At 38.8% G+C, this 24,527-nt stretch overlaps 4 protein-coding genes across 13 annotated transcripts; 3 read left to right on the top strand and 1 right to left on the bottom strand.

Annotated features, from left to right (window-relative positions):
* The first annotated feature begins 235 nt into the window (after nt 1-235).
* On the top strand, nt 236-1,630 carry LOC133735698 (F-box protein At5g07610-like). The gene has a single exon (XM_062163130.1). It carries the CDS (start codon nt 316-318, stop codon nt 1,606-1,608), a length of 1,293 nt encoding a protein of 430 aa, XP_062019114.1. The 5' UTR covers nt 236-315; the 3' UTR covers nt 1,609-1,630.
* Nucleotides 1,631-8,476: 6,846 nt separating this feature from the next.
* LOC133736636 (protein NONRESPONDING TO OXYLIPINS 2, mitochondrial) lies at nt 8,477-11,637 on the top strand. Of its 3 annotated transcripts, XR_009859645.1 has the most exons (4): nt 8,477-8,729; nt 8,814-8,932; nt 10,047-10,177; nt 11,216-11,637. XR_009859645.1 is itself a non-coding variant. In XM_062164203.1 (3 exons), exons 1-3 carry the CDS (start codon nt 8,575-8,577, stop codon nt 11,233-11,235), a joined length of 294 nt encoding a protein of 97 aa, XP_062020187.1. In that variant the 5' UTR covers nt 8,479-8,574; the 3' UTR covers nt 11,236-11,637. The 3 variants fall into 3 exon arrangements, 2 of the variants coding, with proteins under 2 accessions (XP_062020187.1, XP_062020188.1); XM_062164203.1 differs by lacking the exon at nt 10,047-10,177 and having other exon boundaries at nt 8,479-8,729; XM_062164204.1 differs by lacking the exons at nt 10,047-10,177; nt 11,216-11,637 and adding an exon at nt 9,319-9,646 and having other exon boundaries at nt 8,479-8,729.
* A 585-nt stretch (nt 11,638-12,222) lies between these two features.
* LOC133736635 (uncharacterized protein At1g01500-like) lies at nt 12,223-15,412 on the top strand. 8 transcript variants are annotated; one of them, XM_062164199.1, is made up of 5 exons: nt 12,223-12,552; nt 12,796-12,854; nt 13,100-13,181; nt 13,422-14,294; nt 14,955-15,412. In XM_062164199.1, exons 4-5 carry the CDS (start codon nt 13,530-13,532, stop codon nt 15,177-15,179), a joined length of 990 nt encoding a protein of 329 aa, XP_062020183.1. In that variant the 5' UTR covers nt 12,223-12,552; nt 12,796-12,854; nt 13,100-13,181; nt 13,422-13,529; the 3' UTR covers nt 15,180-15,412. The 8 variants fall into 8 exon arrangements, with proteins under 8 accessions (XP_062020183.1, XP_062020184.1, XP_062020181.1 ...); XM_062164200.1 differs by lacking the exon at nt 12,796-12,854; XM_062164197.1 differs by lacking the exon at nt 13,100-13,181.
* A 2,814-nt stretch (nt 15,413-18,226) lies between these two features.
* On the bottom strand, nt 18,227-21,040 carry LOC133738511 (BTB/POZ domain-containing protein At3g05675-like). Its single transcript, XM_062166066.1, has 2 exons — nt 19,688-21,040; nt 18,227-18,748 (listed from the first exon to the last, which is right to left on the bottom strand). The coding sequence occupies exons 1-2, from the start codon at nt 20,927-20,929 to the stop codon at nt 18,479-18,481; spliced, it is 1,512 nt and encodes a 503-aa protein (XP_062022050.1). The 5' UTR covers nt 20,930-21,040; the 3' UTR covers nt 18,227-18,478.
* Nucleotides 21,041-24,527: the final 3,487 nt, after the last annotated feature.

Raw genomic sequence — 24,527 nt, 5'->3', positions numbered from 1 at the left:
TGGTAAGTAACAGAAGACTATATTCAGTGATCGAGTTAAGCAGTTGCATAAGATGGAATCCATGACTGTTATTGCTGAAGGTAAGCCTTAATCCTATTATGATTGTTGTGCATATGTTGTGAGCATGTAACTATGGTTTTACACTTTAATCCTAAACCTTTACTTCTAGATTTTCCAAGAAGCCTTACGAAGTAAGGAATCCAAAGCCAACAAGGAACAAGATTAAGTACTCGCTCATACGCTAGATAAAGTAGTTAAAGAAGACTTGAAAGAAATAGAAACCAAAATCGTAACCCGAAAAGAAAAGAAAGAAGAATGTCATCGTTTCGCAGCGATTCCTCAGGAGCAGCAGAAGCCGTAGCCAATATCGAAGATCTCCTGACTCAGATCCTTGTGTCGGTGCCATTACGATCACTTGCTCGTTTCAAGTGCATCTCCACGCATTGGCGCTCTCTTATCTCCGACCTCCACACCGTCAAGAACCCCAAGATCTCGACTTTCTTCCCTAGTAAATTCCAAGACGAGTCCTACGAGTCCATCCCTCTTGGTAACAGTCAAATCCCATCTTGTTGGAATCCCCTCAAAATCCTTAACAATTCAATCCCTGATGGATCCGAGTTGAGGATTCTTCAGTCCTGCAATGGCCTCCTTCTCTGCCTTTGCGTGACAACGAAAGAAAGAAGACATGATGTCGTATACGTTTTTAATCCCACAACCAACCAATTCCGGGCTATTTCTTCTCCAAGGGTTAGGGAAAACATGTCCTTATCTGCTTTTACACATTATGCTTTGGCTTTTGATCCTTGCAAATCACCTCATTACAAGGTGATCTGCGTGAGTAACTTCTTCTATTGTTATGACAGGGGGCACCACCAAATAGATATATATTCATCTGAGACTGGAGAGTGGAAGCATCTCGATACTCCTTTCTTCCCAAGCCCCTTGCACTTTAACAGGATCAGGGAAGGCGCCGTATACTGCAACGGCGCAGTTCATTGGATGAGAAACGTAGGGGGAAACTTGTCATTCAGTGATGCTAGGAATGAATTCATAAGACACGAAACTGATGTGCTGCACTACTTTGACATAGGCCAAGAACGTCTGGGACTCGTGTCTGCTACCCCTCCTATCCCTTTGGTTGTCAGAAACATTCCGTTAAAGGATTCCGGTAAGTCTCCCACTGAATGGCCGACATTCGATCAAAGATATTTTGGGGAGTCTGGTGGCCATTTGTATTTAATTGAGACTTATAAGCATTGTAAGACCCAATTTGATGTGATGGAGATGGAGAGGGACTACTCTGGCTGGTTTGTCAAGTATCATGTTGATCTTAATCCATTATTCACAGCTCTTCCTAGTTCGAATGATTCTGTCATCTTGTGCCTTTCTCAAGAGAAGGAAAAACATAATGAGGAGGATTCTTCAGCTGATCTTTTGTTGCATATGCCAGGTAAGGTCATATCTTATAATCTGAGGAATAAGACCTTCAAGACATCTGTTGTTGAGTCGGCCAATGAAAAACTTTTTTTTGATATAGATAGTCGATTCTTTTGTAGTGAGGTTGTTATGTATCCTTACATGGAGAGTTTAGCTTGTGTGGGACGATAGAATCTATATATATTCCATATAAATTTTAGCTGTTTGGCATCTACTCTGCTTTGTACGAGAGATCTCCCTCTCTCCCTCTCTCTCTCTCTCTCTCTCTCTCTCTCTCTCTCTCTATATATATATATATATATAGTGTAACTTACAATTGTAACATTTCCTTCAACTTATTCGATATTTTTGCGGTTATACAGTACAAGAAATTTTACAGTTGATTTAGATAAATCAATTAGCCAATCTATTTTAGATCTACACATCTCTGGTACCCCAGAAAATTTATTCTTGCTATTGATGCAGTTTACATTTCCCCAAGAGTTATCGGAGGGCAATTCTTTAGAAGTCCCAATGTAGGCAATGAATAGCTTTCCCATTATTATGAAACTCAGCAAGAAAAAGAAAAATATGAAATGTTATACAACAAGAAGGTAAAATGACATTACAGAGCAATTTAGTCACTTGTACAACACAATTCTAACAAAGTTATGTTGTAGAGTTCCATATCGGCAGCACAATGCCTAGACCTTCACTGGTCACTGTAATCATGAAAAAGGATGAGAATGCTAACATTCCTTTTTCATTTTTTAACTCCCAATTCAGATGGGTTTTCCCTTTGGAACAATTTGATCTTTGATCATGTAAATGGGAATTAGCACACTGCACACATATATAGTAAGCTCCTGCAGTTGCTCAAAGAATTAGCCGGAAAAGAAATACAAATGGATTGACGGGCTTCCTCACACCCTCAACCTTTGGACCAAGCTGCACCAAAAAAGATATCACATGAATATGACAAGTGAATGCATCAAAGGGCAGGGAATATAAGCCTCCTAATTAAGTAAACCTAGTGCTTAATCCTTTAGGTACAATGTGTAGACACTTGTAGCCTAAACGGGCATCTTCTGATTCAAAGGTCCTTAACTGTAACTGCTTCACATAAAAGAGATATTTTAACCTGCTCCTAGACTAAATACTTGTATCAAACCTCAAATCTTAGGTTGTATTTACTGTACATTAGTGGGATTGCTGCTTTCAAATGTCTTTCCTTTTCTTTCTTTTAAATGGACCGCATCAACCACCATCACAGTGTCACAAGTACCATCCCAACTCCTCTTTGCCACTACTGCAACCCTTACTACAATCACTAGCATGATCACCACCACGGTCGGCATTCCACCAAATATGGTCGCCATATATTACCATTGCACCAATATGGTCGCCGCTGCCATTATTGTAATGACATACGTACACTGCCACTCACTGCTAATACCAGAATCAACTGCCATAATCTCCACCACCACAACACTCCTACCATCAAGTTCGACTTCTGACAAAGTTTCTAAGAATGAAATGTTACAACCATTACCTTTGCAGAAAAGGATTACAAAATAGAAATGGCTTACCGATGGAATTGTTCTACAAAGGGAGATAGGAAGACAGAGTATTGATAGCCACCACAGGCTGTGGAAGTAGTAGTAGTAGTCTCCTGGCGACAACTTGGCGAACTGTGAAGGGAAGTCAAACATTAGAAGTTCCTGTTTCGAGAGTTAATTTTGCCAAGAAGACTCTTAATTAAGTTGGATAACATGCAGGGCCGGTCCTGAGATTGTAATGGCTTGAGGCGAAGAATTAAAATGTGGCCTCCCGTATATATATATATATATATATACTATTATTAAGAGAAGAGGCTTTGTTAGCCAAAATGGGTGTGAAAAGACAATAAAGCCCTTAAACCTTATATTAATTTTAAATAATTTTAAATAATTGAGTGGTACTATGGTAAATAGCAAATAAAAAATCATATAAAAAATAAAATAAATAATTTTCAAATAGTTAACTACCCATGTCTGCAATAACCACCCACAATTCAGATAACTTCCCACTTTCTTTTTTCTCAAATAACTTTTATTTTTTTCTCAATATAATAATTACAAAAATTTTACACATGCAGAGCATGTGAGCAGAAAACTAGTACATATTGCTTCAAATAACAATACAAAATCATGTATTTTGAATAAAAGTAAATATGAAATTAATAACAAAACAAAAGTATATGAATTTTTATTCCCTACATAAATTTCTGAATTAAATTAGTTAGTCATATGCAAAAAGGAAAGTTTATATAGAAAAAGAAGAAGAACAAAAAAAAAACAGTGGGCTGGGCCACGGGGTCCAAGAAAAATTGACTTAAGAGATTAAATAAAAAAAAGAGAAGTGAAAACAAGAATGAGAATCTGGGATTCGAACCTTGGTGGGGAGGACGCAAACTGATTAGAGTTCCGCTGGAGCAACATGCCATCCATTGTTTGTAAAAGCAAACAAAATATTTATACTATCTTTAACATATCTACAGAAACTACGGAGGCCCCCGAGAGCCGGTGGCCTGAGGCGGCTGCCTCAGGCGGCAACCCTCAGGGCCGCCCCTGATAACATGGGTGGACTACTGGGAAATGTTGCTTTGGTAGCAGTCAGCATGATATCGCATGGGTGCATATGTAACAGGTAGCAGTTAAGGAGCATCCGCAGATGCTGGAAGATAATCTACGCGAACAGGAGTGCTAGAAAAACCTCCCGGATGGAGGGGGCTAAGGGCTTCATCTACTGGTCGTCTCAGCTACTTGGATGTGCTATTAGCCAGGGGTTAAGGCAGACATCCAAAGAATTTTGTTGCAGGGAGTTGAATGATGGGTGGTCTTATTTCATAGTTCCATTGAAATGGGACATGGAAATCGAGGCCATGCTGGAGAAGAAGAGTAGCCTCCCGTCGGGCTTTTTGAAAAATGGATTGCAAAGGTAAACATTCCTAGCCATAGGATTTAAATGTCTACATTCAATTTTTTTTTTTTTTTTTTTCATATCATTCCTTGTACGTTCCATAACTATTGGTGGCCATGAAAGGCTGTTCCGGAAAAGCGATGGAAACTAAATGATGGTAGTTTCTTACCAAACCAAATGAAAGGTGGTCTAGGAGGAATCTTGCGTGATGGGGATGGTGGTTTCAAAGCTGCATTTACACAGCCAGTACAACATGTGGATAGTGCCAAACAGGTAGAGCTCCTAGCAATCAAAGAAGGTTTGCAACTGTTACAATCTTTGAAGGTGCAATCTGTGGTGATAGAGTCTGATTGCCTGGAAGCTACTTTGGACATAGGAAACCAAAGGTACGATCTGATTGATTATTCTGCAATTATTGATGATATAAGGATGACTATGGCGTCCTTCCCAGGAGTGCAGATTTGTTTTGCTCCTAAAACTTGTAATGCAGTAGCTCATAGGCTAGCTAGTATAGCTTTTGATGAAAACTATACATCAGTTTGGATTGATAAGGTTCCAGAATGCATTCTGGACGTTTTACAATCAGATTGTAATCAGCCGACTTAAGGCTTCTTTCAATAAAGATAATTATTTGATTAAAAAAAAAAAAAAAAAAAACCATTGGTGGCCACTTAAAAAATTATCAAAATTAATATCACTTAGTAAATTTATTGTTCATCTAAAATATTTATTCAAAATGCTCATCACTAATATTTATTTATTTACCTTATATTTTTGAATTAATGATAATTTTATTGATAAATAGCGCATGCCAAAAAGGCCATTTTAGAGCATCTTTAGCAATGCTAGCCATTTTTGAGTCAAATTTTAGCCAAAGTAGCTAAAAAGTCACTTTAGCTAGCCACTTTAGAAATACGTCTGCATCAATGCTCTCTATTTTAGCTAGTTTTGAATTTATATTATTTTTAAAATGAAGATTAGATTGCTTAAATGTATTTATAAATTACATAAAGTAACTTAAAATGAATGTTTTAAATTATAGAGAGCCTCATCTCGCTCTCTATATTTAGGAGCGAGATAGCTAAAAGTTATAATAGAGAGCCACTTAGGAGTCTGGTGCAGCTGCTAAAATAGATGAAAAGCTAAACATGCTCTCCAAAATAGAGAGTCTACTAAAGATGCTCTTACATACGTACCCACTCGCTGCCACATAACAATGGACAGAACAAGGCTTCGTAGAGGAGCCACAGTGGTACATTAGTTGGTCTATCATTATTAGAACTTATCGCTCACTTATTTAAAGCCAGCCTATAACTATGAACTAATCTCGCATAGTAATAGGCTAGCTAAATCAAAACTAATTAAAAAATGAGTACAAAAACCCAATGCTCATTTTGGGCTTAAGAGATCCCGGCCCAAAACTTGATTTCAATGCTGCAATCCTAACTAGCGGCCCAAGGACCCACCAGCATACTTCCCCCGCCACCAAAGTCACCGTCGACCGTTTAACCAGCCATAGTCTGAACACTGACATAGTCGACGGTAATTCCGCAGTTTCCGTGGTCAAAGCCACCGAGAGCTAGGCTCGGATAGGAGCCCCAAAACGGCACAACACCTGCCACAATGATCTGGACACCCAGATCCAGTTATGTACTCGAGCCCATGAAAATCTGCCACCAGCAGCCAGCTTCATTGACATCAACAGCCCCATCGCGACAGCACCGTCACATGCTTGTAGTGGCGCGCCTCCATCCTTCGCATTGGTCTCCGGTCCGAATAGATCAAACCTCAAGGAACCAAGATCAACACTACCGCCATACCCAGTGGCATCGCCTTTGCCGAGTTCGAGATAGGAATTTTGCATTCCTTGATTCAGATTAAGATACGGTAGCCGCCTAGAATTAGAAGAGAAGGCAAAAGGCAGCCCCGTCTAGATAAGATCAGATGGGAAGCAACCATCCCAAGAGGGCAGTCCGACCATTGCTGAAGCAGAAACACCATCACGTAGATCAAGGGAGAGAGGTAGACAGAGACGCCTTGAGATTGGTTGGCTGGAGCTGTGTTTGGCACCGTCACACGGGAACGACGTTATGGTTAGCACTAGAGAGAGGCGCCGCTAGAGAGAGAATAGGGTTAGCCATTCCCTTTAGCATGAAAGGTGACCCTTTTTGTTTTTGGAAGTTTATTTATGGGCTAAAGTATGTTTAGTCCCTGTACTATGCCTCTCTCATCGTTTCAGTCCCTGACATTCCAATTTAATCTGAAAAGTCCCTGAGGTCTCAATTTCCGTCTAATAGGTCATTTCCGCAGGAAATTAGGAATTAGCCTTGGGTGAAATGTCTAATATACCCCTCAGTTATATTTTTTTTTTCCTTTTTAATTTATTTTTTTTATTTTTTCTTTTTTCTTTTTAATTTCATTTTTCCTTTTTTTATTTTTATTTTTTTCCTTTTTCCATTTTAATTTCTTTTTTCTTTTTCCTTTTTAATTTCTTTTTTTTTCTTGTTTCTTTTTTCTTTTTCCTTTTTTTTCTTTTTCCTTTTTTTTTCTTTTTTTCCTTTTTCCATTTTAATTTTTTTTCTTTTTCCTTTTTAATTTCTTTTTTTTCTTGTTTCTTTTTTCTTTTTCCTTTTTAATTTATTTTTTTTCTTTTTCTTTTTATTTTTCTTTTTTTCCTTTTTCCATTTTAATTTCTTTTTTCCTTTTTTATTTTTCTTTTTTCCTTTTTAATTTCTTTTTTCTTTTTTTTTCTTTTTTCTTTTTTCTTTTTCCTTTTTAATGACCATCGTATTTTGCTGCATCAGTAGCGCCACGTCGGCGAACCAATCCAGATCGACCCGAAACCCCAATTCTTGTTCTCCACGCCAGCGGCCATTTTTCTTTTCCATCACTATTCTTCTTCTTCACTTCTGGTTTTTGTCAACTTGGCCATCAAAAACCACCATTTCAACCAAACCCAAAATCCAAATCACCATTTTGAGCAAGACCCAAAAACCTCAGAGTTTGAAAAAATGGTAGTTTTCAGTGAAAAGTTTCCAAATTGAGGCTTGATGTGGAGAGAGAAAGTGGGATTTGAGTGGGAGGGAGAGAAGTAGGCTGTGAAAACAAGAGGGGAGTGGTTTAGCGGTGAATTTCTGAGCTGATTGGGAAACAGATGGGTTGTGGAGTTTGATCGGAATGGGATTGGTGGGTTGAGGAAGTAGAAAGTAGGCAAAACGAAAAAGAAAAAGAACTTAAAAAGGAAAAAAAATTAAAAAGGAACAAGAAAAAAAGAAGAAATAGCAAAAAAGAAATTAAAAAGGAAAAAAAGAAATTAAAAAGAAAAAAAGAAAAAAGAAAAAAGGAAAAATGAAAAAAAAAAGAAAAAAGAAATTAAAAAGAAAAAGAAAAAAAATGAAAAAAAGAAATTAAAAAGGAAAAAGAAAAAAGAAAAAAGAAAAAAAAGAAATTAAAATGGAAAAAGGAAAAAAAGAAAAATAAAAAAAGGAAAAATGAAATTAAAAAGGAAAAAGAAAAAAGAAATTAAAAAGGAAAAAGAAAAAAAAGAAAAAAAAAATTAAAAAGGAAAAAAAAAAATAACTGAGGGGTATATTGGACATTCACCCAAGGCCAATTTCTAATTTCCCGCGAAATGACCTACTAAACGGAAATTGAGACCTCAGGGACTTTTCAGATTAAATTGGAATGTCAGGGACTGAAACGATGAGAGATGCATAGTACATGGACTAAACAGACTTTAGTCCTTTATTTATTTACATTATATATTTCTTAGTTATAATAAATAATTAATATAATATTAAATGAACAGTGTCATGACTGGATGACCCAGACCCAGACCCAACAGATGAAAATAGATATAAAAAAAAAATAGACAGTATTCTGACACGGTAACCCAACAGATAAGCTTGCTCTTATAGCTTAGGTCATCTGGCTATTTCAATTCATTACCATAAACTAGAAGACGTTACCATCACTCCTCCATCTCTTGTTCCTTGTAAATGGTTGCCATTCCTAAATTCTCAATCACATTTGTTTGTGGACTGGGCTTGACACCGAATATAAGTGGAGATCGCCGAATATAGGCCCAAACAACTTTCCCTTAGCAGCAACGGGTAGGGTTTAAGCGAGTCTCTGCCTCTACCGGTTCAACCAATTCAACTCACTCTCCCTTCGTTTCCAGTCACTCTTCTCCAGAAAATGGCTTCGTTGTGCAGATCAGCTCTCATGGCTGGCTCAAGATCCATATCATCTCGCTCCAGAACTCTCACCCAGAGCTCCCTCAACGCCTTAAACCCCAAACCCATGTCGTCTCCCTTTGCTTCCTCCACCAAAGCCATGCCTAGCGCTATAAGGTTCAACCTTTCTCAAACCCCAGCTCACCCACTTCTTCCAATTTTTCCAATTCTCATCATGATTGTTATTTGTAATATGTACAGGTTTGTTTCGGTATTGGGAAGCTTGGAGTCAATGATGCCGCTTCACAGTGCCATTGCTTCTGCTCGGCTCAAGTCCAACATTGCCTTCGATTCCACCTGCTGGAGTTGCCTTTCTCAGGGTAACCCACTTAACTTAATACCCTTCTCTGTTTTCGATTGGTGTTTGTGTCTTTCAAGTGTTCTGGTCTTTTGACAACTGAGGTTTCCTTTGTGTTTAGTTGTTAGTTGTAGTTATTAATTTGGCAGACCCTTTGCATAGTTGAGTGAATCTCAGTGAAAGCTTGAACCTTTTCTTGAATGGTTGTTTTCTGTCATTAATTTTGAGAACCAAAACATGGGTACTTGTCTAAGTTAGAGCACCGATGTGGTTAGAGTTGAGACTGTTCAGTAACGAGCAGCGCATAAGTTGGTCGTTTCTTGTCTAGTGCATAGTATTGCACTGAATACGTCTTCTTTTTTTCAATGGATGTCTATCTCTGACTCATCTTTTTTACATCTGGTATAGGTCTTGCATCACCATTGTGACAAGGCCCGCCGGCTATGTGAGGCAACCGGTGCATAGGATTTTCCCTCTGTGTCACTTTATGAACGGAAAAAAGAACCTTTCATGTCTTGAATGTTTGGACTCTGCCTTGTGTAGCTGATGTCAACTTTTTTATTTTGGTTATTTAGTTGCTGACATTAAACTTCTGTTGAGTTGCTTGGTGGTTCTTTTGAGGATGATTTTTGCTCTCCTGCTGATTTCAAAGTACATGTTGATTAATGCTTAGACTATTCATATGGATTGCAGTTTTTTATAAATATAAAATAGCTGTATGCCAATAAATTATTTATTTTTACTGCAACTCTAATTGGTGTTAATATTTCTTCATTGTCAGTCATGATTAGCATTTTATTAATGTGTTTGTGAAAGAACTAGATTTCTGTTCGGGCTTGACTTGTTTGATAATTGATATAATAAAGATGTCATTTTGAAAACTTGTTTTACCCCCTTTTAGGACTCATGCATATTTGATTATATCACTGCATGTGGTTACCAAAAGAAAAAAAAAATGCACGACTGTTTGCGAGTTGGATGGAAGGGAGATTTTGAGGATTTTTTAGTGCTAAAGCCAAGGGTCATTAGGTTCTTTGCCACACCCTTTTCCACCAACTAAACAATATTTTTTTCTCTTTATCGGTAGAGTTTCTTCATCTACTGATCTTCTCCTATATTTCTTAATTGGTCTTTAGACGTTGCAGTTCCTCGGTGACAACAACTCCGGGCTGAAGTCATTTCAAGTTTTCAACCAAATAGGCTTGCATAGTGGCTCCTCCATCTTTGTCCTTTCATTTTTCCCTTTGATTTCTGGCAATTGCATTGTGTAAGTTTTACTTGGTTTTCCTAAAATATATTCACTTTTTCTTGAATATTGAATATTTAGTATGCACATTGTAATCTTATCAAGTACATTCCTAAGGTTGACGTCCGATCTCTTCTCGTCACACAGTTATTTACTTGGACGTTTTGTGTGCTTCAGTGAACCTCTGAAATACTTGGAACTACCTGTCCTTCAGTCTAGGACTTGGGGGTAGTTAAACTACTAGCTTAATAGCAATAGAAAAGGCTTTGTATGCAATGAATTGGCCAAAGCAGTCATAAACTTGTGTTTGGAAATAACTAGTTGGAGTTTTTGCAGAATTTGGTTGTGTTTTCCTATGGGTGGTTCTCTGGTTTCTAATTGGTCACTGATAGGAGACATTAGATAATCCCCTAGCTTAATACCAATAGGAAAGACTTTGTGTGCAATGAATTGGCCAAAGCAATCATAAACTTGTGTGGAGAAAGAACTGGTTGGAGTTTGTGCAGAGTTTGGTTTTGGTTTTCCTATAGGTTGTTCTCAGATTTCTAATTGGTAACTGATATGAGAAAGCTAGATGGTCCCCTAGGGAACACACAGATGGTTAGGGCTTGGTATCTGAGGAGATACTGTGTTAAATCCACAGTAGTGGCTGTTTTGTATACAATTTCAATAGAAAAAATTGACATCGTAGGGGATTAGGCCGAAATGATGATGATCATCACTATCCTGATTAACCTTAGCATGATCTCCTTTATGTGGGTCATAAAGGATAACTGTGATGTGATAGAGAAATTGTTTGACTACCGCTCATTTTAATGACTAGGTCATTGTCCAAACTTATGACTGGTTAGACTAGAATCACTAGATATCTTATTGGAATGTCCATTTAAATAAAGTAGCCTATAGCCTGCTAATGGGTTAAAGCAGAACTAATCTAATCTGTTCAACCTTGAGCAGCTTCATATTTTTTGTACTTATAATTGTTTGACTGGTTACATTTTTTCTTTTCTTCAGTAAATAGTATGGTTGTTAAGCTAATTATAAATTATTCTTGGGTAGGGCTTGTCGATCCCAGCTGAACATGAACCAAATCTAACCAAGCAACCTGGCATCACTTCGATCAAGTTGCACTGTACTGAGCTCCTTGTGGTGCAGAAATTGCTGTTTCTTAGACGATTCCTTCATCAATTTTCATTTTACTTAAACTATAACACAGACCCATTCCATTGTTATGGCGCATAATGTATGCTTGGACACAAGAACTAAAACTTGTGAACCTAGAAATATAGGAACTGTGCCTTTTGTTTGTATGGTTAGTACTTAATACTGCCTAGTATGGTATCTACTTGTTCGGCTCATGCGGGATGCATGTGACGTGCCGAGGCATAAAGCTGATTTTGGGTAATAATGTATTGTTGAGGGTCTAAATTAATTTCAGTCTCTTTTCACAGGAATGCAGAATTGTGAACTATTTGGCTTTATATTGAAGAGTGATTTCACTAAATAGGGTTGAACAAGTTTTAAAATGTCAAATCACGTTACCCAGATATGATATATTTGCATTATATGGGAACACTGTAACATGGCATGTGAGGTTTTTCAATGCAATTCTTTTTTTTTTGGTCACATCGGAGAGATATCGAATTTGTGATCTAATCTAATTTTAATTCTATTCCTAATGTAATGAGATTGAGCTAATCCTAAGGCGAATTTTCAATGTAATTCATCAACGAAGCATGAGTTGTATCAAAAACCGTATTGGAGAAAATGCTTAATACGTCCATCTCTGGCAACTTTTTCTTATAAATGGGGGTTTAAAGAAAAATGTGCCAAGTGCTCAAGTGCTAAATATCTTTTATTTTTTCGACGTGGGAGATTGGTATTCTAACACCATCACCATCACCATCACCGGCCATGTTGGTTCACACTCTCAGTGTCAGCCAAGTGCAATTGCGTGGCAGAACTGCTTTGATATCAACTGATTTTTTGGTACGTTTGATGCAAAATAGAACGTCCCTTTCTCATGCCGACTGCATGCCATCTATCCCTTCTTCTAGGATAAGATCTCATCACATTCCAATCAGATACATAATGAGACACCCCACTTCTAATAAATAAAATTTATGCCTCTCCTCCATCCCATTAAGAATCTACTTGCTAAACCCAAATTAAGAGAAACCCTTTTGTTATTTGTGAAATTTGAGGAACTGGGTTGGTCTTACTTTTCATGATAATGCATAGGACTCGGGTACCTCTCTGTTTTCTGATTTGATAAATTGGGATTTGCTCTTGCGTGGCCACAAATTTTCTGTGCGGAAGGGAATCAATCAAAAGCTTTCGTTTGGGTGGATTGGAGTCTTTATCATATGGTTTGTCGGGGATGTGAGGTACTTGTGGTGAGTTTTTCTGGGTTTTAAATCAGTGTTGGTGATTACACGCACACTCACATCACACGTTGTTTGTCTGTTTATATGAAGTGGGGAAAATGTCGTTTATTGCTGTAATTTTGTTGGCAGCTGTGAGCTTCCATGTCGTTTTCAGCCTGTTTTGATCAGTAATAAGAAGGTTTTCGTTTGCAGGCTGAATTTATATGGGTTTAATACATATATTGAATTATATTCCCTGTCAACAATTTGCAGTAGTTAAAAACCTTCAAGCCTTTAGCTTTATTGCTCTGCACCTCTGCTGCTACTAGCTTGTAAGTTTCTAGTTGAACCCTTTGGATTTGTTTTCAGTTTGATGTGGTCTTAAACCAGGCATGAAGTCAAAGATCATTTTGTTGGGATTTAGCCATCAATCTTGGGGTTTCAACTGCTAGGACTTGTGATTTTTGGATTTTCTCCCATATTATCCTGTACTTTATCCTCTCTATTTTTTTCTTTGTTTTGGTGTTTCTTTTTGCTACTGCTCTTTCCTTGCACTTGATAGTTATTTGTTTCTCAGTTGATTTATTACAAAAATACTTGCATTCATGGTCGGTTCTGCTATTCAGCTCATTCCCTTGATGGGTTTCCTGTCTAATTAAGTAAAGCTTCTTCTCTTACCTTTTATTTTGTTTTATTATTTATCTTGTTCTGACTTCTGATTATGGTTTCGACTCTAGGAACTGGGTTTTCTTTTGTCCCAACTGGTTTTGTTACAAATAGATAGAAAGTTCTTTCATTTCCTTGCATACAAGCAGCCGAGTTTCCTGCCCTTTCTGTTTTTCATCTCCATGCGATGTTGCAATGATTGGTTTAAATTGATTTCATTGATGTGAATGTAGGTTTGCTATTCTCATAGGAGTTCCATCTGTAAGCATATCACTTCATGAACTCAGTTGAAGTGGAAGTATTTTCAAATCTCATAGAGGAAAACTGAAGAATAGTGTATCATGGAAAATTCTTATGAGACATCAAACAGCCACACACCTATTTTAAATGGCTATGCACCTACTTCAAATGGCCATGGACCTATTTCAAATGGTCGTGGGTCAACTGGTGATGGCCACATGGTTGGGAGACAATCCACCTACCAACCCAAGGTGTCACTACCTTGGCTTGATGTAAGAGTTTTCTATGTTAGGATTAGCAAATGTGAGATTGATGATTCGGCTCCAGAATTCCTCACGGTAAATCACATTCCATTGGATGCTGATACCCTTCTTGAAGTCAATGGTGTTAGAACTAGCATGTATTCAGATGGGGCAACAACTCTTCTTCGAAGAGACCGGTTAGATAAGAAGTCAGAAGAAGCTACGTTTGTCAGCACTGATAGTATAAGGATGACCGGAAGTGTGAAGTTTGAGGTTTTTGACAAGGATGTTATCGTGCTATCTGGGGTTTTAGAGTTGTGTAATAATATTGGTTTCATTGCGGAAACAGATCATCATGGCCTGAGATGGAGCATGAATTGTGAAACAAATATAATTGCAAGCACTGGCTTCTTTAAACCAAAGCAGTTTACAGGTTCAGAGTCTGCAACACCCTCAATTGAAGTATACATTGCAGGGTCCTTCTTGGGAACTCCAATAATTCTAACAAAGACTTTACAGCTCAGTCCTTGGAAGAAGCATACGAGGAAGGGGTTATTGGATTCAATACCAGAGTATGATGCAACTGAAGACGAGAATAATAATCCTTCTAGGTTCATGTTTCAGGTATTTATATGCTCCCTATTTAGTATGGTTGCAGACTCAATTGTACGTAATCTGCTAGTTGGATTTGTCCTGCTCTCTGTTGTGACAATGTTTCATTTACCATGCTCATGCTTGATACAGAGTTTGTTACTGGTCATACTGTCATACACTTGCATCATCACCCAAAATTAAATAACCAAGTAAATAAGTTGTTCAATATTGCATGCCCTGAGGAGCATATACAATCTTGTAGTACAATGTTGTGAAGCTACATAGTATCAATTTTATCATCATATGTTTCTTTGAGTTGTATACTGTATGGTGTTCCTGTGTGGTTTTTTTTCTCTCAGCTGATTCTCCCAGATCCAAAATTTGATAGCTTTTTGATTAATTGACAACTTGACATGAGGTATAGTTTTATGACTCGAGCAACCAAGGAATTTTCTCAACGTAATAGTAATTAAGATGGTAGTTTTGCAGATAGGATTGCAGTAGCTTGCTCTCATTTGGTTTTAGCTGCCAAACCTGACAGTATTTGCATAATATATTTGGTAGTCTTTAGGAAACCATCAGAGTTCCCTGACAACATGCATTGTCACTCACTTTGACCAAGCATTCTGCATTTTCATTTACTTTTGTCAACTTTTTGGCATTTTATATTTTTTTAATTTAACTTCACAGGGACCAGAATACTTGGACCTGAAACCAGAAAATCGAGAAAATAACTTGTACTACTCTGGGACATATTTAGAAGGTGAAGATGGAGAGCTTTCATGGTTTAATGCTGGTGTGAGAGTTGGTGTTGGGATTGGCTTGAGCATATGCGTTGGGGTTGGCATCGGAGTAGGTTTGCTTGTTCGAACTTACCAAGGCACCACTCAGAGCTTTAGAAGGCGGCTACTGTAATGCATATTTCCACTGAATTTTTCCATTTTGCCCTAACACCGCGGAGCTCCCTCACTTTCCAGTGACAAACAACTGTGGTTTTTTTGACATATATAATACATATACCGTTCTGTCTCAAGGCTTGTAATTTGCACTGAAGTGCAGAAAGTCCATGATTTTCCTGTGTGTCTTAGAATTGATAAACTGCAATATGTTCCAAAGGTATATTCATAAAAGCTTTCTTTTTTCCAGTCTCTCCTGAACTTGATATCATTGGGGATGAAGTCAGAAGTCATTAGTTAGTTGAGATCCTTGATAGTGCAGCTAATGCAATCTTCTGTTAGGCTTTCACTTCTATTCTCTGATGCAATACCTGGCAACTTAGCCATCTACTAGCCATCTACCTGGAGGATGGTGTGATTGGAGTCTGGAAATTCTCCCTAACAATCATGACAAAGCTGGCTGAAAATTTGGATACAGTGATTTCAAAATGAGGATTTGTATTTGACAACAAGAATTAGTTTGTTGGGAAAACATCACTAATAGTCACTGAGTTATGACTTATTCGACACTTAACTCAATGTATTTTCAACAATATCACTTAACTCACTCAGTTTTACATCCGTCTTTCACTTAACTCACTGTCGTTAATTCTGCCGTTAAAAGCTATTAAAATTGAGGGTATATTTGTCTAAACACTAAAAAAATGCATTTCTAATTTTTTTTTTTTAAAGACAAATTTTTTTTCAAATTATATTTAAGTTAAAAAAATCATTTTTTATTAGAAATTTAAAAAATTGAAAAAAGTCTAATAAATGTAAATTGAGGGTATATTTGTCTAAACACTAAAAAAATGCATTTCTAACTTTTTAAAAAAAAAAAGACAATTTTTTTTCAAATTATATTTAAGTTAAAAAAATCATTTTTTATTAGAAATTTCAGAAATTAAAAAAATTGAAAAAAAGTCTAATAAATGTAGTTTTTTTAAGTTAAAAATGATTTTTAGTGTTTTGACAAATATACCCTCAATTTTAACGGCTTCTAACGGTAGAATTAACGGCAGTGAGTTAAGTGAAAGACGGATGTAAAACTGAGTGAGTTAAGTGATATTGTTGAAAATACAGTGAGTTAAGTGTCGAATAAGTCATAACTCAGTGACCATTGGTGATATTTCCCCTTAGTTTGTTATAAGGATGTCGAGCATCAAACAGAATGTATCAGGTCTGACTAGTGCAATCGAATCTAGAAGTTAATTGTTTTTTTTTTTTTTTTTGAAATGAGGGCTTGGTGCGGCTACCCTCCAGCCTTGATTAATGAAACTGCCGAATACAAGGGGGGGATATTGAGCCTAAACCCCTGATTACAATAAGCACCTAGAGCACGTCCTGAAATAATATCAGAAAACTCTACAAAATATATGTATTCTAACAAGCACCAATTAGCAAAGAGTGCACTATTGGCTACTCCATTTGCTTTGACAAAGCGGTAACATAACGGAAAGATAACTCGACTACAACGAAGCATAAATACCAAAATCACAGCTTTCCTACTATGTTGCCGCCGGAAAATAAATCCGACGACACTTAGTTTCATTCTGCCACTAGGAGGTTGCGACCACTTAACAATAGATAGTCGCCTCGCTAGGGCTGACAAGGCACTTAGAGTCACACACAGGCATGTAGCCCGACTCTCCCTACAAAATATATGTAGGTACTTATTACAGTATTACACGCCGAAGGCGAGACAATAATAACCAACTAAAATAAATAAAACTAAAACAAACAATTAAAAAATCAGCCCAGACTTGGGTCCAAAGTAGCAAGAAACTTTACGCAAGGCAGAGACGTGTGAAATGGATTTAAAATCAGTATCTGCAGAAGGATCATATATAAAGTTACTGTGATAACTTCTTTCTTTGATCGCCATATAAAAGTTAGGGTAATACTTGCTGATCCTGGTGTAGTCAATATAGACTGAAACTCACGAGCATGGAGAGAAGCAGTGTGCACTCCTTTGTATCTCATGAACAAGTGTACTACAAAGGAAAGTGGAATACAAAACACAATTTGAGGCATGGAGCGGCAGAAAACCATATGTCAACTTCAAGGTGTTTGTTTTTATATGATATGCTTATATTCCAAAGGAAACAAGCAAGAAACTTGATGATTCAGGTGGGAAATGCATCTATGTATACTTCAGCACTCAAATTAAAGGCCGAGCACTAGAGAAGGTAATGATATCTAAAGATGTTATCTTCAATGAGAAAATCTCTTGGGATTGGAAGCAAAAGGCAATTCTATGTGAATGAAGAGATCGAATGTAAAGAAAAGTTTGTTGAAAGATTTCCACAATAAGTAACTCTAGTGGGCAGACCCCAGTCACAAGCAGCTGGATCTTCATCACCAAGTTCATCATTAATTAGAATGAGGAGTTTCAATGATTTCCATGCTAGCTGCAATTTCTGTGTTGCAGAACCATACATCTTTGAAGAGACAATGAAGACGAAGCCTGGAAGAGTGCTATCAACACATGGGAGCTTGTGATAGACCAATGTTGTGTTCTTTTTTTTTTTTTTTTTTTTTGAGAATAATGCTGTGTTCCTATTTCTTACTTCTTAAATTGGAATTTCACTTTTGTTTCTATGCTTCGAATTATCATACTTATATGTTGGCATTCCACCGGATATGTCAGTTGTGGTTCCACTTCCACCTCTTTCCAGACAGACCCAAACCATTCCCAAGCCTAATGGAAAGAGATCATCATCTTCCCAAGTCTCTGCCACCCTCAATATCATAACATGACATGAGGTTTTATCAATTCGATTAAACAAATGACCCCTCAAAATAATAAAGTACATCTGCTATTTGGATGAATAGAACAGCTTACAAAGGAAATGAAAAGAATAAAAATTGGATAACATCATAAGAATCATTTAGGCTGGTTAAAGTGGAAAGTTCTGAAATTCATCCGCACATTATTAAATGGCAAGCTGTGTGAACTTAGTCAACTAACCATTACAGTTCAAAAACTTCCCTTCAACAGATTAAAGATTTACCTAAGAGATCATATACTTTTCAAGAAACCATTTAAATCTGACCACTTCAAAAGCTATCAGGTAGCATCAATGAAGCAAGACTCACTTTCTGCCGCAGAGTTTGAGGTTTATATACTTGGTGCCAAGTTTGGCTGTCTAGGACAGTAGGGTAATATTCACAATGCCAGAAACAGCCTAATAAAAATCTAGCCTTATAAATATCCACAAGAACAAGAGTGCAAAGAAGCACTAGTTCATATTAACAAAAGGCTAACACCCTCACACACTAGATTCCTTGAGGGGGTCGAGCAGCACGGCGGAACCAGGTGTTGAAAGCCATGACCAAATGAGGGCATTCATCAAAATTTCGGGTTGAGAAGACAAGGCACTGCTGCAACAACTCTTTTGCATCTAACATCGGCAGTGTAGAGATGATTTTGAGGAATGTCTCTTCCAGGTCCAGGTATAAGGGTCTGTTATTTGGCGTCAGAGGTGATGTATTGTCTTTGCATACAATCAGAACAGGAAGCCAATCATTTACAAGCTTCTTCCTAACCTGAAAAATAAATAAAAACACCATCTTTTAGATTATATACTGATGTGGAACTTACAAGGAAACATATTTAACACCTCTAACACCAATGAAGCAAGGATACTCTGTAATACTGGGTTGCTAATCAAGTAGCAATATCAATTAGTAATAGGACATAAATTTGGAACATGTTTGTGCAAAGCATTGTGGAAAGTGATGCAGAAAGGAAAATAATGAAACTACTAGAGTTCTCGACCCTATTTGAAAGAAGTTTATTCACATTCCCTTCAGCAGGAAGTCACTTACAAGTGCACTTGCAACTCAAAGAGAAAGGAATCATACATAAGAGAAGAAAAGAAAGCAAATGACCTCCTTTTTCACTCCACATTTAACTATGCAATCAAGTCAGGTAAAACAAAAACTATACAGCTAAGTGAATCTAAAACTTCTCTCATTTAAATTACTCCCAATCCAAGCATACTGTTAAGCTATTTATAGTGGCTGCTGCTTCTGTCTTCGCCAAAAGATTCACATTGGTGTTCGCTCAAAATGAAAATAGCCAAGACATCCCATGTGAACAGATACATGTAGGATAGTACATTTGCAACACATAGTGAAAGAAAACCAGCAACAACATAGATTAGCTCCGCCTACCAGTTCTGTTCTAATAATTTGCAAATTACGTAGCATTACTTTAAGCAATTAATTGTGTAGAAAAAAACAGAAAGTTCCTATCTTGAACATCTATGTGTTTGAAGACTGTGGGCAGCTAAAGTTTAACTGAGACAAATCGAAACTGTGGCTTCTATTCCTCATTCAAGTTACCATGTAAACTAATCCATGGATAAAATAAAGCACAAAACTACTTCCTATATTATAACTACAGCCTAGTTATCAATCACATTAATCCCCAATGGCCTAGAAAATGAATTTCCACAAAACTGAGCAGATGATAGAGTGTACCTGAGCAGCAACCAAAATGGTGCCGGAAGCAATTGCACTCGAAAGCTTGGCAGTGCAGCGGAGCAACACACCAGGCAGGCCAGGCACTATATTCCTCCACGCATCGTCACGAAACGCCCTCTGCAAATCTGCAGTAAACGATGGCTGCTCGCTCCAAGCCTTGACCGCGGCATCAGCCACCCTGAGCTCAACCATCCTCTCCACCAGCCACAGCAGGTGCTTCCCATTGGTCATAGCCGTATGCAAATTCAGCCTCTGGATAGCCTCAGTCTCATTGTGGTCTCCCCTCACTCCGGGCCTGGTGTAGTCCTCCATGGACTCCTTGACCACCTTGAAGGTGCTCTGAAACGCCCTCTCCAGAACTCGCTCCGCCGAGTCCCTGGCGGAGAACTCCCTCAGCAGCTTGGCCACAAACGCCTTGACGTAAGCCATGTTCGGATTGTGAATCACGGAGGTGATCAATCCATACAGCATTTCCTCGCTGGAATTGTTCGTCCCCGAAACCCTAGCCAGGAGGTCCTTCGATTCGTCTTCGCTCAGAAGAGGGACCAGAGCTACGACGCGACTCTCCTCCTCCTCCGTCCACGGCACGGCCTCGAGGAACTGAACGCAGCGCCGGACGCAGTCCTCGAAGAGAAGCTCCAAGGCCACCGGGAGGAGCTCGATCGCCGCCGCCGCGGTGTTTATAGTGGAGGCGAAATCGTCGTCGTCGCTGTAGAGAAGCCGCAGCACGGAAATGCGGGCCTCGATGGCTCCGGGGGCCGGCGGGACTTCCAGGCTGATCCGATACGGCGCGGCCGAGACGACGTCGTCTCGGCCGTCTTGGTTCCGCGGCTGCCATCGGTCGGACAAGAGCGCGGCGAAGTATTTGCAGCGGCGGAGGCAGGCGGCGTGGAGGTAGAGAACGACGTCGTCGGGGGAGTGATCTGAGGTCAGGTCTGAGAGGGTAGGGTCGACGGAGAGGCGGAGGATGACGTCAGCGGAAGCGACGTCGTTGAAGGAAGGGAGAGAAGGGTCGTGGGGTTTGTGGATCGGGTTGGGGCCGGGTTTGTCGAGGACGATGGAAGAGGAGGAGCGGGTGGAGGAGGAGGTGGTGGTGGAGGCGGTTAAGTTGGCGGCGTGCACGGCGCGTTGGCGCTTCTTGGAGGTGGCTGCTCCGGCGCCGGTGACCATTTTATCGGTTGGGAGTGAATTGGGGTTTGGGTGATTCGAGGATTGGGAAAGGGGCTCGGGATTTTTCATTTTGGTGGGAAGGAAATAAAAGAAGGCGGTTCCAAATTAATTTTTTTTTTTTTAATTTACTGCAGCAGAAAAGCTCTTATTTACGCTAAACCATGATGATTTTTTTGGTTGTGTGAGGACGAAGTATAGCGTGGCCTTCTTCTCTCTTTTATGTGTCGGGTGAACAGTATTTTCGCATATCAACATTTCTACATGTTCTCATGATGATTACATATATCAACATTCTTCATGGTCCCACTTGTCTCTCTCTTCTTATCGCATATGTAGATAAGTATCACCTGCACACAACAGTCGTACGGCAAATACTTAGGTAGGGGTTTCCCCACCACATGGCCTTACGGCCACCCAATCAGAAAAAAAGAATTTTTTTATCTCTTTCGAAACTGCCCCTGCTCTCTAAAGTGAAATACCCAAAACACCCCCTACTGGGCAGTAATTGGCGCTCCCCACCACGTGTCCCTGCGGGTGCCCCACGCAAGATCTTCTCCAGTCGTACAATATATATATATATATTTATATATTAAGTGTTTTTCTAGTGATGGGTTTGTTTTTTTTTTTTTTAGTTATTTTAAGAATCACTTTTTTTTTTTTTTTGAGTAAAACATCAAGGACTTTATTGATTATACAAGATGGGTACAATCAAAAGCCAAAGCATCCAGAATATGAGCTGGAGCTTGATCGATCCAAACTTGAGAGGTATTGGATTCGTAAGCTAAAGCAGCAAGCCTATGCGCTGCCATATTGGCTGTTCTAGGAGCAAAAACAAAAGCCAGTTCCTGTACAAATTCCTTACTCTGATGTATATCTAGTAACAGATTGGCATGTTCATTGAGCTCAAAATCTGCATCTCCAATCTGTTGTATAGCAATCTGGCAGTCACTTTCAAGACAAACTTCCTGCACACCAATTTGACGAAGAAAATCAATTCCTTCTCTGATAGCTAGCAGCTCAACATGTTTTGGAGAGGAAACATGTTGAACTGTTTTGGAAAAAGCAGCTACAAAAGAACCATCTTTTCTTCTGATCACTCCACCAATGCCTCCACTATCTTTGGAAGGCATAAAAGCTCCATCAACGTTGATTTTGAGCTGTTGTGTGACTGGTGAAGTCCAATATTTACTTGGCTTGGCTGAATGACCTTTGTGTTCCAAATCTTTTTCCATAAACCTCGATAAGGATCACCAGAGGATGTAGAAGATAGAAGATTTCCCATCACTGTCTCTCTAGCAATCCAGTAAGCCGACTTCACTGTATACTTGCCATTTTTCTCAGGCATCCATCGATAACGATCTTCTCCTGCAACTCTGCTTAAAGGGATCGCCAGAATTTTTGTCACAACTTGGGGTTGAAAATTAGCAGTCAACACATCTTGCTTCCACGTCCGATTAGTATCATCAATCAAATCTGCAACCTTGGTTATGGTAGCATGTGGTGGTTTGTTTACAAGGTATTTAGGGCACGCAGGAATCCAACCGTCCTGCCATACATCAATATGTTCACCAGTTCCCACTCTCCATTGAATACCAGCAGCAAGAACAGGTCTGCTTGCCAATATACTTCTCCAAGAAAAGGACGGAGCATCTCCCAATTCTGCATCCCAAAAAGAGTTATTTGGATAGTATTTGGCCTTGTACACCTTGGCTATTAATGAGTGGGGGTTTGAAATCAACCTCCATGCTTGTTTTGCTAGCATAGCAAGATTATAAGCATACAAGTTCTTGAAACCCAATCCTCCTTCTTGTTTTGTCATGCAGAGTCTACCCCAGCTTCGCCAGTGAATTTTTCTCTTTTGGTCAGTGTCACCCCAAAAGAATTGAGCACATAGCTGGTGTATGTCATCACATAGAGATTTTGGAAGTAGATAGCAATTCATAGCATAAGAAGGCATTGTTTGTGCTACTGCTTTAAGAAGAATTTCCTTACCCGCTGAACTGAGGATTTTTGATTTCCACCCAGTGAGCTTTTTTGTCAGTTTCTCTTTGATATACGCAAAGATTTTTGTCTTAGACTTGCCAACTCTCAATGGTAAGCCCAAGTATCTGTCATGCTCTTCCACCCTTTGAACCTCAAGCATAGCAGCCAATTTATCCTGAACAGAGAGATGTACATTCCTACTGAACACCACACTACTCTTCTGGTAATTAACCTTTTGTCCAGAAGCCAACTCATATGTATTTAGAATCTGTCTCAGGACTAGACATTCAGCTTCAGTTGCAGCTCCAAAAATTAGACTATCATCTGCAAAAAATAAGTGATGCAAGGTGGGAGCTCCCGGACACATAGTTAGACCTTTTAATTGAGATCTTTCCACTGCCTTGGAGATTAAAGCAGATAAGCCTTCTGCACATAAGATAAATAAGTAAGGTGAGAGGGGATCACCTTGTCTAATGCCCCTGGTTGGGACAATGGCTTCAGAAGGGTGTCCATTGATGAGAAGAGAATAATGAACAGATGCAACACACTTCATGATGATATGTATCCACTGATCATGAAACCCTAGCTTAGTTAACATTGCTCTTAGGAAATCCCATTCCAGTCTGTCATAAGCCTTGCTAATGTCTAACTTGAGTGATAAGAAACCTTCTTCTTGGCTACGTAACTTGTGCATGAAGTGAGCAACTTCAGTTGCCACGAGTGTATTGTCTGAGATCAACCTGCCTGGTACATATGCACTTTGCAGTGGTGAGATTATGGAAGGCATTAGTTTTTTCAACCTATTTGCCATTACTTTGGAGCTGATTCTGTATAGAACATTGCATAAGGCAATTGGTCGAAACTGATTAGCTTCTGATGCATCTGGGATTTTTGGAATGAGGCATAAGTGAGTGAAGTTTGCAGAATACTCCAACTCACCCGTCTCTAAAAACGTCTTCACTCCCAAACACACATCTGTAGAGAGAATATTCCAATACTTTTGAAAGAAGAAGGGTGACATACCATCAGGACCCGGACTTTTTGAAGGATGCATTTGGAACAGAGCGTCTTTGATCTCCTTGTCATCATAGGGTTTCATGAGTTCAAGGTTCATGGCAGTCGTCACTTTCTCATCAACTGCTTCTAGGACATTTATGATGGCATTGCGATTCGTTCCTGTAGAGGTAAAAATATCTGTAAAGTATTGCATTAGAAGACGCTGTACTGCTGCAGGTTCAGTTTGCCACACGCCATTCTCATCCTTTAGACCCTTGATTCGATTTTTGCTTCTTCTATTTGAAGCTTTTTGATGAAAGAAAGCAGTATTTTTATCACCATCCCTCAACCAAAATGTTTTTGATCTCTGCCGCCAGTATGTTTCTTCTTGAGCAAGAAGAGCACTATATTTGACATGCAATTGTCGCTGTTCCTCATGTTGCTGAGGAGAATAGGGATGTGACATAATATCCTTCATCTTCTCTTGTAACACTCGCATCTCTACTTTATTTTGTGACACTTCTTTTCTGTGCCATTCAAGTAAATGATTCCCAGTAGACTGAATCTTTGCTCCCACTTGCTGCATAGCATTTCCCGTTAGTGGTTGTGCCCACCATTGTTTTATAATCTCAGTACACTTTGGGTATTGATGCCAAAGTTCTTCAAAACGAAATCTTTGTGAAGCTCT

Source organism: Rosa rugosa, chromosome 3, assembly GCF_958449725.1.
Source record: "Rosa rugosa chromosome 3, drRosRugo1.1, whole genome shotgun sequence".
Lineage (NCBI taxonomy): Eukaryota > Viridiplantae > Streptophyta > Magnoliopsida > Rosales > Rosaceae > Rosa > Rosa rugosa.
The sequence above is the reverse complement of the archived record's forward strand: the minus strand, read 5'-3'. Positions and strand labels throughout refer to the sequence as shown.

Coding starts and splice junctions, on each gene's coding strand:
- LOC133736635 (XM_062164202.1), top strand. CDS start 13,530: ATGGAAAATTCTTATGAGACATCAAACAGCCACACACCTATTTTAAAT. Junction 14,295..14,954: donor CTTCTAGGTTCATGTTTCAG/GTATTTATATGC, acceptor TTAACTTCACAG/GGACCAGAATACTTGGACCT.
- LOC133738511 (XM_062166066.1), bottom strand. CDS start 20,929: ATGAAAAATCCCGAGCCCCTTTCCCAATCCTCGAATCACCCAAACCCC. Junction 18,749..19,687: donor CCATTTTGGTTGCTGCTCAG/GTACACTCTATC, acceptor TTTATTTTTCAG/GTTAGGAAGAAGCTTGTAAA.
- LOC133735698 (XM_062163130.1), top strand. CDS start 316: ATGTCATCGTTTCGCAGCGATTCCTCAGGAGCAGCAGAAGCCGTAGCC.
- LOC133736636 (XM_062164203.1), top strand. CDS start 8,575: ATGGCTTCGTTGTGCAGATCAGCTCTCATGGCTGGCTCAAGATCCATA. Junction 8,730..8,813: donor GCCATGCCTAGCGCTATAAG/GTTCAACCTTTC, acceptor TAATATGTACAG/GTTTGTTTCGGTATTGGGAA. Junction 8,933..11,215: donor CTGGAGTTGCCTTTCTCAGG/GTAACCCACTTA, acceptor ATTCTTGGGTAG/GGCTTGTCGATCCCAGCTGA.